Source organism: Papaver somniferum, chromosome 2 (genome assembly GCF_003573695.1).
Source record: "Papaver somniferum cultivar HN1 chromosome 2, ASM357369v1, whole genome shotgun sequence".
NCBI classification, from domain to species: Eukaryota; Viridiplantae; Streptophyta; class Magnoliopsida; order Ranunculales; family Papaveraceae; genus Papaver; species Papaver somniferum.
The window spans coordinates 202005445-202025273 of record NC_039359.1 but is presented as its reverse complement, the minus strand read 5'-3'; the positions used below and the strand labels follow the sequence as shown (position 1 = coordinate 202025273).

Below are 19829 nucleotides of genomic sequence, written 5' to 3'. Positions count from 1 at the left end.
TATTCTTCAACGGTAGTGTGGTACTGCGGTGCCGTAGACGGAAATGTCGATGACCAAACATATATGCGACCTATGCAATGGGATTTACCGCTGCACATATTTGTGGTACTTGCTGAGTTAATCTAGCTTTTTGAAACTTTTTAGTAAAACGAATAAAACTTAGAACATCTCCCGCTGCACATACCTGAGGTGCCATTATACATTATACTGAGTGCTCATAGGAAATGTTGTTAATCCAGTTAAATTACAATAATTATTACCAATTAATGCTTAAGTAGTCCTTAAGTTTTAATGGTCCTGATTCTCCCACGTGTAGGGCGATAGTGACTTATCATTAGGGTTTCGTGTTTCAGTCACAATATGTACTAAAACTGTAAGAACTTTGAAGGTTAATGAATTGAATAGAAAAGAAAGGATTGCGGGCTCTGAGGAGTAGCAGTAACATATCTAAGTTATCATTGTCTAGTCTTTATCTTTAGCTAAATCCACTATATTTGGTATCATCCAGGAGTACATCACTATAACCGGAGGTCCATCAATCAAAGAGGTTGATGCTCAAACCAAAGAGATATCTGCTTTGATTAAAGCCTTATCAGAAAATCAACTCAAGGATTCTCGAGATCGTACTACTAGCTGCAGCAGATGCACATGGAGAGAGGTTGTTAGCTATCTGTGATGGCATTAAAGATCTCACAGCAGCAAATGCTACTACAAATAAAAATCTTAAATTAATGATGGGTCTCTTATCTAGATCGATTCTCAGCCAACCACCTTCATCTTACCAAACCCCTCTTGTTCCTCCTTCACCTCCACCCGAGTCCTCTTAAACTCAGACTCCATTAAACCACCATGTCTTCGTTCTAATCACCTCAAACCACCAAAAATTGATTTTCTAAAATTTAGTGGTGAGAACCCTCGCAACTAGATACGCAAATGTGAGAGATACTTCTAGATCCATGGTGTCGATGAAAGGAACAAAGTTGAGTTCCTTCTATGTCTCTGGAATGTAAAGTTGATGTTTGGTTCTTTGATTTTTCTGCTGGTAAACTCTCTATTTCTTGGTCTTTGCTCTATGATAGTATTTGTAGTCGTTTTGAAGATTTAGATGATGATAACTACGTTGGATGCTTCAACAAACTTTCTAAACTCACCACTGTGGAGGAGTATTACGAACAGTTTGAACTCTTAAAATCCTTAATGATTAATAACAACCCAACTCTCACTGAAAACTATTTTATCTTAAGCTTTATTGGTGGGTTAAAACCAGAGATCCATAGTTCTATTCAGATGCATAAGCCTACCACTCTATCTCAAGCATACTTCTTAGCCAGATTACAAGAAAATGCCTTATTATCACAAACTCAACCCTCTAAACCACATTTTACTAAACAACCCACCACTTCTTTTTATTTCACAAAATTCTCCACACCCTTCTAAACCTTCATTCCCACCTCCATCATCAACTCCAACATCAGCCAACAAACCAAGCCCAACTACTACCCACCCCACACCACAAACCAAATCAGTCTACATACCTCCTATCAGATGCCTTACAGTGGAACAACAAAATCAAAGGAGCGTTAAGAATCTACGTTACAACTGTGATGAGACATTTTTCCCTGGTCATCGTTGTAAATATCAGCAACTTTTTATGCTGGTAGTTGAGGAGGAATAGGAAAACCCAAGCGTTAATGGAAACAATGAAGTTCTATCACCAGATAATCTAATAGTAGAAACATATATGGAGATCTCTCTCCATTCCTTAACGGGTCATATAAGTGGTGATACAATTCGTCTATCAGGGGTTCTCAAAAAACAAGCTATCTCTATACTAGTGGACACATAAAGTACCCATAGTTTTTTGGATATAGAGTTGGCTAAGAAATTGGCTTGTACAGTTATTTCCACACCTAACATGCTTGTCACAGTGGCCAATGGGGACCGTACTACCAGCACTGGGGTTTGCAGATAACTACAGTGACATATGCAAGGACATGAGTTCCAAACTGACTTATTATTACTTCCTCTAGGAGGTTGCGACATGGTTCTAGGAGATGATTGGTTGCTCACCTTAAGAGATGTCTTATTCAGTTTGTCCATATTGTGCATCTCATTCCATAACCAAGGTGCATACATTACTCTGCAAGGTGTTACTTTTAAACCTTCCCTCAAGATGATGAGCAGTAAGTCAGTTAAGAAGTTTCTCAAGAAAACCACCCATGGGTTGTTGGGACAATTATTCTCCATTTCAGTTGCACCCACCCAAACTCCAATCCCTCCACCTATTCAAACATTACTCCATGAATTTGAAGATGTTTTTAAGGAACCTACCTGGTTACCACCACAGAGAGTATTGGACCACAAGATTCCATTAAAACCTCATACTCAACCTGTTAACTTGAGGCCATATAAATGCCAATTTATTCAGAAATCCGTTGTTGAGTCTCTTATCAAAAAAATATTGAATTCTGAGATCATCTAACAAATCCACAGTTCATTTGCATCACCTATACTCCTTGTCAAAAAGAAAGACACCGTTTGACGTTTCAGTGTGGATTATAGGAAGTTAAATGAACTCACAATTAAGGATAAATTCCCCATTCTTGTGATAGATGAACTTCTTGATGAGCTCCACGGTGCTAGATAGTTTAAAAAGATAGATTTGAGGTCTGGATATTACCAAATAAGGTTATATGCTACAAATATACCTAAAAACTGCCTTTAGAACTCACCATGGTCACCATGAGTTCCAAGTTATCCCTTTTGGCTTGATAAATGTACTTGCTACTTTTCAAGCACTAGTGAATTCAGTATTTGAAGAATATCTAAGGAAGTTTGTCTTGGTCTTCTTTGATGACGTCTTGATCTATAGTGCTTCACTCTCAGATCATATTCAACACTTATCCATTGTCCTGTCACTCTTAAGAAATCATCATATGTCTGTTAAATATTCCAAGTATTGTTTTGCACAATCTTACTTGAAGTATTTGGGTCATATAATTAAAGCAAAAGGAGTAGCAACTGATCCTGAGAAGATTGCAGCTATGACCAATTGGCCAGTTCCTATTACTCTTAAACAATTGAGAGGATTCTTGGGAATCACTGGTTATTATAGGAGATTTGTGAGAAGATATGGTTATATCAGCAAACCATTAACTGATCTCCTCAAGAAAAATTCCTTCCATTGGTCCACATCAGCATTGGAGTCCTTTGAAGCATTGAAACAGGCTATGTGTACTACACCAGTCTTGGCACTTCCAGATTTTTCTAAAACATTTGTAGTAGAAACTGATGCTTGCTCTGCTGGAATTGGAGTTGTCCTCATGAGAGAGGGTAGGATCATTGCTTGTTTCAGCAAACCATTGGGCCCCTCAAGCACTGGCTCTTTCCACTTATGAAAAAGAATTATTGGCAGTGGTCACTAAATAGAAGCACTAACAAGCAAGGCAAGAAAAATACAGTTACAAATGCATTATCTAGACTGCCATTAGATACTTCTTCAAGTTACAAGGTTATAGCTCTTTCTTCTCCAACTTGGACACAAGATATCATCCAAAGCTATCATTAAGATAAAGTGTCTGACAAACTCATTCCTAATCTACAAGTAAGTGCTACTGCAATACCCCATTTTACTTATAATGAAGGAATTCTAAGATACAAGGGAAGAATATATGTTGGAACTGAGAATATTGAGTTCAAACATCATAGCATATGTCCATGCTTCAGCTATAAGAGGTTATTATGGGATTCAAGGTAGTTATATGAGATCCAAGAATAACTTCTATTGGCAAGGGATGAAAAAATACGTGTCCTTATTTGTCAGCCACTATGATACCTGCCAAAGAAACAAAACAGAATATACACATCCAGCTGGTCTTCTCCAACCACTGCGTATTCCAAGTCAAGCATAGCAACACATCACAATGGATTTTATATAAGGCTTTCCAAAGTCCAATAGAAAGGATGTCAACATGGTTGTTGTTGACAGATTAACCAAGTATGCTCACTTTGTCATTTTGAGTCATCTCTTCACTGCTTTCTCTGTTGCTCAGGAATTTATCAACAATGTCTTCAAACTTCATGCCATCTGTGCTTCAATTTTCCCTGATAGAGATAAAGTATTCACTAGTTTATTTTGGCAAGAACTCTTTAAGTCAATGGGAATTAATCTCCATCTTAGCACTTCTTATCATCCTCAATCAGATGAACATACTGAAAGAGTAAATTCTCGCTTAGAGAATTATTTGAGGTGTATGACAGGTCATAAACCAAGAAACTGGTTTCCATGGCTCTCTCTTGCTGAATGGTGGTACAAAACCAATTACCACACCAGCTTGAGGATGACTCCATTCCGGGCCTTATATGGATACATTCCATCTCATCTTGCTTTTCTCACTGAGGCCACTACTTCTGTTGCTGCAGTTGAGGAATATCTCAAACAAAGAGACAACATGTTAGATATTCTGAAGGAATCTCTTTCTAAAGCACATGAGAGAATGAAGTGGTTTGCTGACAAGAGAAGAATTGACATATCTTTCTCTATTGGAGATTGTGTCTACCTCAAGTTACATCCATATGGACAATCTTCAATATCTCTGCGCAGAGACTTCAAGCTAGTAGCAAGGTATTATGGACCTTATATGATCTTGGAAAGAGTTGGTCAGGTGGCTTACAAATTATTAGATCTTCCAGCAGGGTCTAGAATTCACAATGTTTTTCTTGTCTCTCAACTGAAAAAACAACTTGCAGCACACAAGACTATGCCTACACTACCACCTACGGGTGATTCAGGTGAGATTATTCTCTTTCCAGTGGTTGTGTTAGACTCTAGAAAAATTACAAGACATGGTCACACAGTGCCACAACTCTTAGTTGAATGGTCCAACTGCTCACCTGATGACGCAACCTGGGAGGATAAAACACACGTTCAAGCACACTTTACAAAGTTTCATCCTTGATGACAAGAATGGTTTCAAGATGGGGATATTGTCATATGCTTGAGATGCCATTAGACATTTTATTGAGTGCTCGTAGGAAATTCTGTTAATCCATTTATATTACAGTAATTATTAGCAATTAATGGTTAAGTAGTTGTTAAGTTTTGATGGTCATGATTCTTTCACGTGTAGGGCGACATTTTCATTAGGGTTTCGTGCTTCGGTCTTTGATGTACTGAAACTGTAATAACTTTGAAGGTTAAAAATTGAATAGAAAATAAAGGACTGTGAGCCCTGAGGAGTAGCATTAACAGATCTAAATTATTATTGTTTAGTCTTTAGCTGAATCCTTTATAACGTGGAAGTTTATTTAAGACCTTTAGTGTATAGTTTAACCCATACAATATCTTATATGATAAAATTGTACCGTTTAATTTTATTTAAAATAATTAGTATTAAAAATAATTAATAAAAAATATGACACGGAGGTCAATCTGAAACTCGCCGAATTAGGATATATCCAAACTAATTGGGGCATACCAAAATTTAAATGGACTTAAAGGGGTGGCTAAGGGTGGTAAAATGTGGTAAAATTATCTTTTTGTTCTTGACCTAAGTAAAATTAACTTAGCCCCCGTTTCATGAATTCATTTTAACCTAAAAACTAAAAACCTCTTTCATCTTCTCTACTCCTTCGTCTTTCATTATCCATCCCAAAATCGTCATTTTTGGTCTTCCTTAAAAATGAGTGATCTGAAGCAACCATGTAACAACCCGGAAGCAACTACTTATATCAAAATCTCCAAATCAACATAAAAAGGTAAGAGAAAATTTGGAATTAGTGAAATCAGTGAACCCAAGGTTGAAATCCCTAAAAATGTTGAAAAGAACCCATCAACCGCAAGAAGAAGAATGTAAGTGATAATCTAAACTCAATCCCATTACTCTGTTGTATGCTATAATTATTATATTAGGTTAGATTATTCAAAATGGTGATTTACAGGTGTAGGTCATCATGGTTTATGTATTAGCATTATGACGACCTTTAATGTTTAGTGATGGTCGTCATGGTCGTTGGATGAAGATCGTGACGACTTTTGATAATGTTAATGGTAACTAGTAAAAGATACCCTAGGTCATCATGGTAATATTCCCCCAACATAACGAACGATGATAGTTATTCTGGTCGTCATCTTTGTATTACTTATAACATAAATACCTAATAGTGTCACAGAAACTTTATTGTTTCTGTGTAAATTTTAGGGTGTAGGTCGCCATTGATTTAAAAATTAAACATGACGACTATGTAGTAACATTTATAGTCGGCGTATTCGATTAAATTACAACATGATGACTAGTAAAAGTTCAACTATCTCTTTTGTGTTCATAACTTGTACTTGTGTATTGTTTTATCATTTAGGTTCCAACAAAATAACAAAGAAAAAAAAAAGCTACTCCTCCTTCAAAACCTCCCTTGTAATAAAACTGAAGAGGACCTTCTAGCAAAAAATTTAATCATGATAGATAGTCATCCAAAATAATTTACAAGCTAGATGAACAGTGACCATAATCTCCTCAATTATATTTAATTTGAGGAAGAAGAAGAGGATTATAATCCGAGAGATTTTTTCCCAGGGGATCATACTTTTAAGTGTAAACAAATATTACAATGAAAATGGTGACTACATATATCCACCTCAGGAGTTAGAAGAACAAGTTGCTGAGGAGAAACTGGAAGAAGTTGCCGACAAGAAGGTGGATGCTGACGATAAGGTGTCATGAGCTGATGATGTTGAAAAACCATATGAAGTTGAAGAAGAATAGGAACATTGATACTGATCCATTTTTATATCTTTGATATGTATGCTTTACTAGTTGTTTTTGGGTGTTTCTAAGACATTTTAGAGTATGTTGTGTACTTTTAGATTGTGGTTTGAGACGACATTTTCACTTATGTTAATTTTAGTTTCAGTTACTCTTAAATTTTAGTCATTTTTGCAATTTCATAAAATATTAGACTAGTAGTAAGTCGTCAAGGTACAAATTTTTCAAAATTGCCGATTGTTCAAGGTCGTCATGTTATTAAAGTGACGTCCCTAACGATTGTTCACTGGTCGTCATTGTACCAAAGTATAGACATTGACGACTTATGTCAGTATAAAATCATACACAAACCTACAACTTATTGTTAGTATAAAAATTATATTTTAAAAATAAGTACACTCTATTGGATGCTCAACGGCGAGGATTTTCAAATATTATCTGTTAAGTATGTTATTAATATAAAAGTAGTTTCAACTTCAACTTCAACCAAGCTTAAAGAATGAAAGTTCCAAGAGAACCATTACCAATTATTTTTAGTCTATGGACAATATATGGTCATTTTGCAAGTGATTGTCCGTTTGAAAGGTCGCAAATGCACCATTACTAGTTGTAAGGGAGCCTCAAGTGGGCATGAAAAACTAACATATTTTCCCATTATACACCTATAGTTGGAAGGATAAGCAAGTGAAATGGATGGTAAAACCCTCAAATTTGAGGGTTTGTCCATCGAGTCTCAACTTGAGACGGTCGGCTCAACAAAAGCCGAGCACTTAAAAAAAGGTTGGTCGGCCTACATTGATCCGAGACTTGGCCTAAGGTAAGAGGAGACTCGTCTTATGTTAAGGTGGTCGTGCTTTATTGAGTCGTTAATGGCTACTCTCATCCAAACAGTTATAATTCCTCTCCTAAAGTACAAAAATTTTCAACTTCAAAATCACACCTTCTCCACCTTTTACACCCATAATTTCTTATAATTTGTCTTCAATCTTCATCTTTCGATCTCAAACTCTTAAAAATCCCCAGTCTTAATCTTTCAATCTCAAACACCTCATTAATTTCACCTCAATTTTACAAAAAATCTTTCAGAAAATGGTAACCTCATCGGAAACACAAAATAATATATCACAAAGAATTCGCGGTCCAAAGTTTAGTCTTGATGAAGACAAATCTATTTGCAGATTATACATATCGTTTACTGATAAGTGCATAATTCATATGATTTTAGTGTCCATTCCATACTTGTTTTAGCTATTATTCTTGCATATTTTTGTATTATTACTGTTGTTTTCTATTATTTGCCTACAATAGGTGAATCATCCAAAAAGTAGCTACAAAGTGCTGAAAATATCTAGGAAGATAAGTATTCCAAGCATTCAAGTGACCAAGTCCAAGAGAAGTGGAAGAAGTGCGACGAAAAGGAGCAAAATGCTCAAAATCAAGAGAAGGGCCAAATATCGATCTTAACTCATTCAAATTAAGGATTTCTCACCACCATCTTTAAGATAATTTAAATATAAAAATAATGCAAAAAGAATGAGGTCATTCCGAGTTCGGACGAAGAAGTTGTGGCCAAAACGCGTTTTTATTGAATACCGAAGACACTAGGGTACGCGTACGGGTACGCATACCCAAGTTCCGAAAATTTCTGCTGGAATTTGAGGTACGCGTACGGGTACGCATACCTAGCAAGTAGGAAAATGTGTATAAACTCCTTGGAAGGCCTAAGGGCGCGTTTGGAAAGGTTATTTCGTTATTTTGGGTCGGGTTCTTGAACCCAACTAAATACGTGAAGGCCAAGCAATGTAAACCTATAAAAAAAGGTGTTAGATTATGTAAAATGATATCATATCATTAGGACACAAAATTGTAAGCTTGGAGAGAAGAAACATCAAAAGTTAGGGTTTCAGAGCGATTCTCAATCGTAACGTTGTCTCTTTACTTTTCTCATATGTATATCATGGATGTTTCTACATCCATGAGTAGCTAAACACCTATTGATTGAGGATGAATTCTAAGTTGTAAACAAGATTTGAGTTATTATATTAATCTACTTTGAAGTTTTTCATATGATTATCGTTTGTTTGTACTATATCGAATATTCATGATTGATTGATAGATTGTCTAGGTGGCCAACTATATTGATTTGTTGATTCAATCTATTGCTAGTATTGAGTTAGGAGATAATTAAGTAATCTTCGAATAACCTTTACACAACTAGAAAACACGAGACCTTACAGAAGGATTCTGTGGAGAGATTGTGTGTATTAACAACATTAGAAAATGGACCTTGAGCAGAGTCTAACTACTAGGATCAACCTATAAATTCACAAAAGATAAAACATTCGACCAAATTACACCTTGAGTAATTAGGCGAATAGAATATGGTATTGGAGAGCTTCCGCACTCAATGATAAAAGGAATTTAGGGAACAACACTGAGCTAGTTGTTATTCCACAGTTGGTGATAATCTATGATTAACGACGAGTAGGAAAGTATAATAACTCATTGGCGGTTTATTAACGAAGAAGAATTCCTCGATCATATGTCTCTCTATTGATTAGAATACAATTATTTACTTTGATTGTTTACTTTATTCAAGATCTAAACAAAACCCCCCTTTGTGATACTTTGACAACTAAAACTCACTGCTCTTCGTGGGAACGATCCTTACTTCCATTATATTACCGGTTAATTGTGTGGAAATAAGATTATTAATTTGTTGAGGCTAAGACATCCATCATTTACGCTTGATCCAATCAATAGTGTTCAACAACCACATCATATGCTCTGGGGGAAATTTTTTATACAATTTTGTTAGGAAATTGGGAATTCGAAAAACTGTGATGCTGTCAAGTTGTCAAGTCATTTTAGTACAATTATCAAAGACCTGAACAGTTGCGTATCTTTGATGATGTAAATGACCCGATAAAGAGGAAGCATTGATACTGATGTCGATGTGGTAAGTTTCATTTCAAATTGTTTAATTGATTTTGATTTTTTTATCAATTTGTTGTAAATAACTAATTTATATATTGGTAAATCTGCAGCAAAGGAAAACTCGAGAGGAATAACAAAGAACAAGAAGCTCGAGTTTCAAGCACGAAGCATGCTTCCACAACCTTTGAAAGTTGAACCGATATAACCCGATCTGTTGGATGGATATGTGATGAGTGCCAAATATTGTATATATTTATCCCTTTTTGTTGGCATTTAACTCATCTTTTGTGCAGTAATTCTACATTTTATCCCATATTCTGTATTTTCATTGTTTTCAAGAATAAATATTTTTCTTACTTAATTTTGCATTTTTAGGTAATAAATAAAGTCTGGATAACTTGCGGAGCGGAAAAGAGCTGAAGAGTGGTGAAAAGCCGGAAGAAATTACGCAAGGAAGCCGCAAAGAATGGAGCGCACGTCCAAAAAGCTAGGAATGGGCTCAAGAAGGAAGAATTGTTCTTGAAGAAGATATGGGCTTGGCATACCCAAGGCCCAAAACCCTTACCCAAACCCATTTTCTATATCCATACCCGCTTCCATTATCAACCGTTAGATCAGATCCATCTCATCATCCAATGGTCGATCCTTCGTAGAGCATCAAAATCTGAAGTCTCTGCAAAACACCATAGTACCTAAATTCCAAGCCTTCAGATTAGATCACATTTAGATCCTACGGTCGCTTCTTTGCATGCGCATCAAATAGCGATACTTCCGCTAAACACTACAGCACCTAACCTCGATCTTCGTCGTTAACTTCGTTGTATCAAGACATCCGACGGTCGCTACCAGACTCTTCAGGGGTAGCCATCCGATTCACCTACAGCTTCGCATCCAGTGACTCAGATTCGCCAACATCTAAATCCCCTACACCCGACCAACACTCTAGTACCTAATGCCTATACCTTAACCAAACATACCCTCCATCATTCCCATCGACTTCTTCTCCCCCATTCCTCTGCAGAAACACCCATTCCGCCACCATCACCTCCACCTGCTACTTCCACTGCCGCGCCACCAAACGCCCTGCCACAACCACCTCGAGCTCACACACTTCCACCCTATCATCCTACACGCGATTGATAGCTTCCCCCATCCTTCTAGCCCTTTATCCCATCAACTTATTACCTAACCTAAACCCTAGGTTATGGGTTGATGGATTAACGTGTGCTAGAGAGAAATTGAAGGCATGGAGAGGTAGAGGAGGACAAATAGAAGCATGGGTCGACATCAAACTGGAGTGGTTGTGTCAAATTGGGTGAGTAATCCCTAACCCTAGCCTCAACTGTTTTTTTTTGGGGGGGGGGGGGGGGGGGGGGGGGGGAGTTTGGGGAAAATGTGTAGAACTATAAATTGAGCGCTGGGGTGTTGAAGAAAACTGTTCTTGGACTAGCCAAGTAACCACCCAATTTGGGTTAGGTTCACTTCTAATTTCTAATTTCAAATTCCAAATCAATTTAGGGTTCTTGTTTCTAATTTCAGTTTTAAATTTCAATTTTACTTTCAATTTATATGTGTTGTTTAATTTATATCATTGCATGTTTCAATTCAGTTTTAGTTTAAGTTAGCTTAATTTGCATTTTCAATTCGAAATTAAATTTTAGTCTGTGTTAGTTTAATTTAATTTGTTAATCTATGTTAGTTTACTTTTAGTGTTTCAATTCAGTAATTGTGTTCAAATGCTTTGTTTAAGGTTCACTGTTTCAGTTCATGTTTGTTAGTATTGTGCCTGTTTTGTGTGAAAAGCCTTTGAAGCATTGGATTTATTGAGCAGTGGGGAGAAACTAGTGCTCACTAGTGACTGTGAGCAAACTGGTTCTCTTCCCACTCTAGTTGTATGCCTAGGCTCTCTTGTTTTGTCAACTGTTAGCTTCTCAAATGTTAGGATCAGTTTACTGTTGTGTGTCAATGCTAGGCTAGAAGCCTTAGAGCATTGTGTTGATTGAGCAGTGGGGAGAAACTAGTGCTCACTAGTGACTGTGAGCAAGCTGGTTCTCTTCCCACTCTAGTAGTATGCCTAGGCTCACCTTCACCATTTCACCTTCACCATCTCCCCTGCCCTTCGCTTAGGCCTTGGTTCCATTGTTCTCTGCTTGTAGTTTCATTGTACTGTCACATTTACTTCACTATTACCTTGTGTTTATTGTTTTATCATCCATTGCCTCATTATTTCACTACTATCTTCATCACTTTCACAATCTTTTGTCACTGCTTTGTTTAGTGCATTGTTGTTTAGTTCTTTGCTGTTTAGTCATTGTCTTGTTTAATTTTCTTCATTGTCTTTGCGTTAGGCTAACTGCCTTTGTATTATTGCCTCACTGCCTTCTTCCTCTATCTTTGTTGTTTTGGCCTAGAGCCATTGTTGCTCACTGTTACCTGTCTCTCCTGGTCACTTCTTTTCTTCTTGACCAAAAACTCTCTAAGCCCACTGTCCATTGTTTGTACAAACTGAAGCCCAGTTCACTGAGGCAAAGACCCAGTTCAATCCAAAGATCAAGCCCAGTTCAATTCACATCAGAAACCAACTGAACCCAAGTTCAGCCCATCAAAACCACTGAAAGCCCAACTCATTCCAAGGGTATTCATAACCCATTAGCACTCAAAAGCCCATTGATTATTCATAGCCCAATAGCAATTTAGAGCCCAAAGTAGCTAAATACTCCAAACACACCCAGTCTATGTGGATCGACCCGTACTTGCACGAGCTACAACCGACGACCGTGCACTTGCGGTATTACTGTAGGCCCGCGTTTTTATTACGCTTAATTTTCATGCTTTCCCGGGCCAACCAATATGTTGTACCAAAGGAATCCCCTTACGAGACCGATGGATCCCAACATGGTAGTCAAACCCTCACCCCAATATCGGTGGATCAGTACATGGTAATTCAAATCTGAATATTAATGGAAGAGATGATAAATGGGAGGGAGTGAGTGTGAAAAAAGCAAAAAAAAAAAAAAAAAACTAAGAAAGGAAGGAAGCTCAAGATGCTGCACAATCATCAGCTTCAAGACTTTTTTGAAAAACAAGAAAGTAAATGATATTATCATAATAGTTGAGCGTAAGAAAATGTCTTCAAAAATGAAGAAAGGTCGTAAAGTAGTTGAAAAGAATATTTCAAATGCAACATGATAGGAATAATAATAATGGACACGACAAAGATGAATCGGGCACAACTGAAATTATGGCAAGAAGCATTTGATGAAATTCAAGCACAAAAGGCACGGCAACGACAACAGTAGTTGATGTTGATTCTAATGAGGAGGACACCTTAGATGAGGAATCCCATACTTCCATTACATTGGCTTAGTTAGTTTTAAATTATGGATGCAGTATTCCTTTGTTTTAGATTCAATTTAATCCTTAGTTTTAGTTTCAAATACAGTGTTTTTCCCTCCAATTTGGTTCTTAATTTCAAATTCAATCAAATTACAGAAATCACATTACATTCATTAAAAGAAAGAAAACTAAACCGTCAATTAAAAGAAAGAAAAATAAGTCATGTTAGGGGTTCTTCTTCCAAAATCATCCCACAAGTCTGTAGTGGGATCCTCCCTTAGTATTAAATGTAAGCATCTGTTTTGAATTCTATCTTCTACCAGTCTATACACTCTTGCAGTCATACCTCATACGGGTTAAACTTCTTTCCTCAAATCCTTATCTGGATAACGAACCCATCTTTTGTCCCGTCGAGTTTCCCCGATAACCAAATTGTGAAAAATTATGCAGGTGAGCATAATCCTATTCATCTCTATTGGTTTAAACGAACGATATGGTTCCACAAATTATATGGAACTTTCTCTTCAAAATTCCAAATGCATGTTCCACATCCTTCCTACACCCCATATGTTTTTTGTTAAACAACCTTTGAGCACAGACAAATTTCACGTTTATAGGTATCTCATAGTAGGCTTGAGCTGAAGTTGACCACGCTGGATGAATTCCGTCAGCCAGAAAATACTCCATGTTATAGTTAATGTCGTTGATGGTGAAATTAGCAGCTGAAGCATTTCCATAATTCAATTAATCGAACAACGGTGATTTGTGCAAGATATTGATGTCGTTGTTGCAACACGGGAGGCCAAAAAAGGCATGGCATATCCAACAATTATAAGAAGCTAACGCTTCCAGAACCACAATTGATTTTGTATAGTAGCCTTAATACTGACCTTACCAAGCATACAGATGTCAATGCCACACCCAATGCATGCAATCAAGGCTACCTAGCATTCCTGGAAAACCTCTCTTTTTATTTTCAGCTAGTTGTGTCGGTCGACATCATCCTGGGTTGGTTGACGTAAATAACGTGAACCAAAAATGGTTCACTACAGTTTCGAAAAACATTTTGAGATTATCGCATGTTATTGTTTTTGCCATATGAACGTATTCATCACAAGCATCCGCAGGCAAATCATAACCTAAAATCCTTAGGACTACAATGACCTTTTGTTCAGGACTATGTTCTCGTACATGGTTTTTAAACTCGTACGATTGAACTCGTGAATCGTACGAGTCGAGTCAGAAATTTCAAGTTTGATTCAAGACGCTCTTGTGAAGCGTAGGGATCGAACCTGCGATTCTGGGTTCAATTGACAACACCCCAACCATTGTAATGTGCTTCATTTTGTGATTGGTAATGTATTTTCTTCACTTTTATAAAAATCTTGGAAAATATATGTAATTTTTGTTGAGCTTTTCATCTAGTTCATTATTCCCTCTGTCCTAAAATTTATGTCCTCTATTCTATTTTCGTCTGTCCTAAAATACTGTCCAGCTTCCGTTTATAGTCATATTTTTTTAGTAAAACTCTCAAATATGTCCTTCAAACTTTTACAATTATAAAATTATTTTAAATATCACCAATCTAAATATTAAATGATATCTTCCTCAATATGGAAACAAATCTAATAAATCAATCCATAAAGATTTTTATTTTTATCTTCTATTTAAATATTTCTATATATATTATAATTACCAATGTGTTTTTCTTACATATTCCATATACTCCTTTTAATTTTAGTAAAAATGTATCATATAATAGGGGTAGTTTTGTACACTCTTACGGTCTCCTTAATATTTTGACTTAGTCAAAGCGGACTAATAATTTAGGACGGAGGGAGTATTTTTTATAGGCAAATATACGATTCAAAAGTGGACCATGAATCTACGATTCACGATTTAACATACGATTCGGTTCTCAAATTTTAAAAAACAATTCACGTTTCGATTTACGATTTAAAAACCTTGCTCTCGTATGTTTCGTGCATCAAATTGATAGTTGAATTTAGGGTTTACCCGACAAATCTCTTCAATAACCCTCATGACCAAGTGTTGTGGCGTGCGGCAGCGATATTGAAAATCTTGATCAGAGTACACACTTCTAGTAACAAAATAGTCATGAATCATTTGTTCGTGACTTTCCTCTCGAAATCTCCATGTATATCTTCTTCTCAGTACATCTGCTGGTTCCGGATCTCGCGCAACTTGGTATGTGTATAATTGTATCATGATGTTGATGATCGTTCTGTTATCGTCTGAATCTGCATCCATTTGATCCATCTACTGCAGTAGTTGGGCAGAACTATATCTTTCCCGCGATCAACATTGAGATCAAACGAGGAACGAAAACCCTAAAAAAAGTAAAGTGATCCAGTAGAATGACTGTACTAATGAACTTTCTAAGAAGATCTCCCTTCAATAAACATCGATTCTTGTCTGTGGTTTCTTCTTCTAGATTTGTAAGTTCTCTCCCAACTTTTGTGGAAATCTTTTTTCTTCTGTATTTGAATTTTAGGTTCATTTTCTTTTGAAGTTTAATGGATTTTCTTCTTTTTATACCAATTGTTTATTTTTCTTCAATTATTTAGTGCTCAATTGATCTTGATTACAGAAAGAGAATCTCTTTAAGATCAAAATTGAAATTTGGGCGAAACCCTTGAGCGCTAATGAATTTTGATTGTCCAACATTTCTGTGAAATAATACTGAATATGATTGTTTCTTGGTTGACTATTCAATTTGGGTTGTGACTTCAGTAGTATCCACTAGAGTAGTTGTTGAAATTGTTCTAATATTTACTTGGTTCTTAATGCGATCCTATCCTTTGGTTTTCCCTATGGTTGTTGTGTAGGCAAGTACATTGGTCCTAGGGGAACATGAAAATGGGCATATGAAACAATCATCGTTAAGTGCAATAGAAGCAGCGTCAAGGGCAATCGATGGCGGTGAGGAAGAAAATTCCATTTCAGTTCTATTAGCAGGATCAGGTGAATCCCTTCAAAAAGCTGTTTCACATGCTGCAATGAGTCATCCTTCAATTTCACAAGTGAGCTTTTTGTTATAAACTTTTCAATGGTGCATTCCTTTTGACCTACGACTAAATTATATAGCAGGTTTTGATCTGGATGTTTGGCAGTTATCTAATGTTCTTTCATGCCATTTCATTGTGTAGGTGCTTGTGGCAGATTCAGATAAACTAGCCCATCCTCTTGCTGAACCTTGGGCTGCATTAGTCCATTTGATTCAACAGAGAGGAGGTTACTCGCACATAATTGCTGCCTCAAGTTCCTTTGGGAAGAATGTTCTGCCACGTGCGGCTGCTCTTTTAGATGTTTCTCCAATTACTGATGTCATTGATATTTCCGGGCCTAAACTTTTTGTCAGGTACTTTTGCTGTGTTCATACCTTACCAGATAAATGCTCCAACCTAACTGACTTTTGTGTAATCAACTGTTTGACCATCACAACCAGCGTAAATTTAGAATGATTATTTGATCTATGTTCATACCTTGCCAAATTAAATGGTCCAACCAAAATTTGGAATGATTATTTGATTTGTGTTGTATGGTTTGCTTCTATTTTTAGGCCTATTTATGCTGGAAACGCTCTTTGTACTGTTCGATACACCGGTGTAAATCCTTGTATGCTAACCATTAGGTCCACTTCGTTCCCTGTGTCGCTTAATTCAGCTGATTCCAGATCTGAAGCAGCTCCCATCTCCCAGGTTGACCTCTCAACCTTCAGTGAAGGTCTGTTTCTGAATGTCTGCTACTAAATTTACAAAAATGTTTTCTCAAATTTGTAAAATAATTTGAACCCAAGTTAGCTAATTAATCATCTCTGTTCCATACCTACAGATAGTGTTGGCAAATCTCGATATGTAAATCATACATCCCAAGATACAGAACGTGCGGATCTAGGAAGTGCGCGAGTAGTGATCACAGGGGGTAGAGCACTTAAGAGTGCCGAAAACTTCCAACTAATACAGAAGCTTGCAGCAAAGCTTGGTGGAGCAGGTATATATGGTGAATCTTAAGATGCAACGTGGTTATATGATTTAATAGTTTATGTAATTCTCTAACGACACCCGTCAATAAACTTCAATGGTTGATTAGTTTCATTCTAATTATAGTTTGCTTCGTTGGAAAGAGGGAAAGTGTAAAATTTTTGGATATAGCAATTAACAACCCAGTTGGGAACAATCCCCGTGAATATTACGGAGTAGAATTCGACCTAACTTCTGCACTTTTTTTCTTTTCTTTCTGTAGTTGGTGCAACTCGGGCAGCTGTTGATGCAGGGTTTGTTCCTAATGAACTCCAGGTAAGACATCTAACAGTTCTCTCTAGCTTAAAACTGTAAGACTCTTGTATATGTCTCTCATATAATGCGATGGAACTACCAAGATATTCTTGCCTCCAATATTATCATCTTAGGCTGTTAGTTTCTGCGGTAACATTTCAGGTTGGTCAAACTGGAAAAATTGTGGCTCCAGAGTTGTACATGGCATTTGGGGTTTCTGGAGCCATCCAACATTTGGCAGGCATGAGAGACTCTAAAGTCATCGTTGCTGTAAATAAAGACGCAGACGCTCCCATATTCCAGGTGATGATCATTTTGATTAAAAATTGTTAGCTTAGGCTAGATTAGGAAGTTCATTTGCATAAAAATGCTCTCGTTTCAGGTCTAACTAGTTTCTGGAATTGCAGGTCGCTGATTATGGTCTTGTAGCTGATGTCTTCGAAGCGATACCAGAACTGTTAGAAAAACTACCCAGCAAAAAATAGGGGAAACCAGAGTTAAAGAAACTGCATTGACGCACTGTACTGTATATATGCACCAGATTATACCCGCACAAGCTAGTTTTCATTTTTCATTAATCCGCCTTCAGGCAATAAACTTGTCTTCAAGTCTTAGTATTATCCCAGCTGCCTCTGAAGTGGCTCTTCTGGGAAATGTTACCTTACCATCTCGTTATTAACCTCCTGGATCTTGTTTTCACCAATGTTTTTTCTTTTTAGGAGAAAAAGAAAAGAAAATCCTAATGTATGTCACCGTTAACACCACACATTCATGTAAGCTCGCTATGCCTTCAATATTTCTAAAATAATCTTGAATTGCGGTAGCAGCATATTGAGATGACAGGTTCTCCTAGTTGCCTTCTTGATCACTTAGTGCAGTTATGCTCTTGGCATGTGGAATAGCTTCTTAAAAGGATCTCAACTGGAATTTCGTAATGTCACATTTTATGAATGGTTTAATCACGGCTTGGCATCGGCATGATATACGGAATATGCTACCTCTTTTTCTTTTCTTTCTTTTTTTGGTTAGACGGATATGCTAGGAAAATAAATTGGAGATTTTCGGTGACCTTGTTAGGCCAAGTCCTATGGGCTAGATTGAACTGCTAGATTAGCAGTTAAGCGTTGCAGTTTAAAAAAAAAAGTGTTGTCTATTTGTTAACACTAGTTCTCTCCTAGGTTTAACTAGTAGCGAGATAGTAACGCTGAATGGTTCAGCGCAAAAAAAAAAATACCCTTTCACTGAATGGTTCAGCGCTAGGCGATTTATTTTTTAATCTGACGGCTGAGATTTAAAGCGCTGAACCAAATAACGCTGGGCTGACGTGGATTGCTAATCTAACTGCTAAATTAACACACCATAGGACTTAGCCTTAGAGCAGTTCCTGTGGAAATTTGCTAATATCGTTTTTTTTCGGCCACGAGGATGAACAAACTCGTTTTTCCACTGTGAAAAATTAGCTCAAAACAAACAAGTTTGATCAGTATAGTATGGTCCAACTGCTTCTTCTTTTTAACATTAAAATAAAAAATGGTGTTTAAAATAAAGTATTTTCTTTTTTGCAAATTGGTTTCATTAAGAGATATTAAATTGGGGTGTTAAAAACCCGTTGTACAAAAGAAGTAAAGCCATCTTTTGCCTGGGAATTATGGATCCAAGCAATTGATTTATCTACTTGTAATGCCTTGATAATACAAAATGGTGGGGATTTCTCCCAATTTAGAAAATAAGTAAAATGTTTTGCCTCTTTAGCTTGGATATCTGCAGCATTATTTGCTAATCTAGAACTGAAAAGAAACCTAAAAAGTTTGAACATAAACTAATTTCTTGCTTAACTTCTTTCATAATGGCTTGATTTTGCGAAGTAATGGGAGTTGAGATTTCATTCAGATAGCCAAAAAGATTCCCGCAGTCACCTTTTATGCTGAAGTTGGTGAAATTCAGCTCCTTGCCCATTGTGATGCTTGTAGTAAGCCTAATTCTTCTGCTTCTTCTAGGGATGAGGTTGAGATGGGCCCTGCTCTTCCTTGTTCAAAATCTCCTATATCATTTCTTAGAATTAGAGAGATGCTTGCAGGGTTAGTTTTAGAAATCCATGCTGCATCCATATTTATTTTTAGCTGAGAAGGTAAAGGAAGTTTCCATGGTTATTTTGTCTTCTTTTCTGAGTTATCATGTTCTTGTAAATTAACCTGCTTCTCTAAGTGCCAGGAGGTCAAATGTCTCTGAATTTCTAAACTAATTGAGAACTAGTTTTCTGTTGTTTTTTTTTTCCGAAGACCCAGTTACATCTTTCTTTCCAAATAAACCAAATTTTTGTCAGGATTATCTCTAATGGGATGACTATATTCAGGTTTTCTAACCAAGTTCTGTAAATACCTAAAAATGTGACAGATATGTCATGACTTACTTGTATTGGATTAGGACTAGTTTCCCATATAGATTTTGCAAAGGTATAGTGGAATAGAAGGTGTTCAATAGTTTCATCAGAATCACA

At 36.7% G+C, this 19829-nt stretch overlaps 1 protein-coding gene across 2 annotated transcripts; it reads left to right on the top strand.

Moving 5' to 3' along the window:
* Positions 1 to 15013: 15013 nt before the first annotated feature.
* Positions 15014 to 18172, top strand: LOC113350237 (electron transfer flavoprotein subunit alpha, mitochondrial-like). 2 transcript variants are annotated; one of them, XM_026594353.1, is made up of 9 exons: positions 15014 to 15242; positions 15324 to 15493; positions 15884 to 16078; positions 16205 to 16416; positions 16618 to 16781; positions 16890 to 17048; positions 17301 to 17353; positions 17495 to 17635; positions 17740 to 18172. In XM_026594353.1, exons 2-9 carry the CDS (start codon positions 15413 to 15415, stop codon positions 17815 to 17817), a joined length of 1083 nt encoding a protein of 360 aa, XP_026450138.1. In that variant the 5' UTR covers positions 15014 to 15242; positions 15324 to 15412; the 3' UTR covers positions 17818 to 18172. The 2 variants fall into 2 exon arrangements, with proteins under 2 accessions (XP_026450138.1, XP_026450137.1); XM_026594352.1 differs by having other exon boundaries at positions 15014 to 15493.
* The last annotated feature ends 1657 nt before the right edge of the window (positions 18173 to 19829 follow it).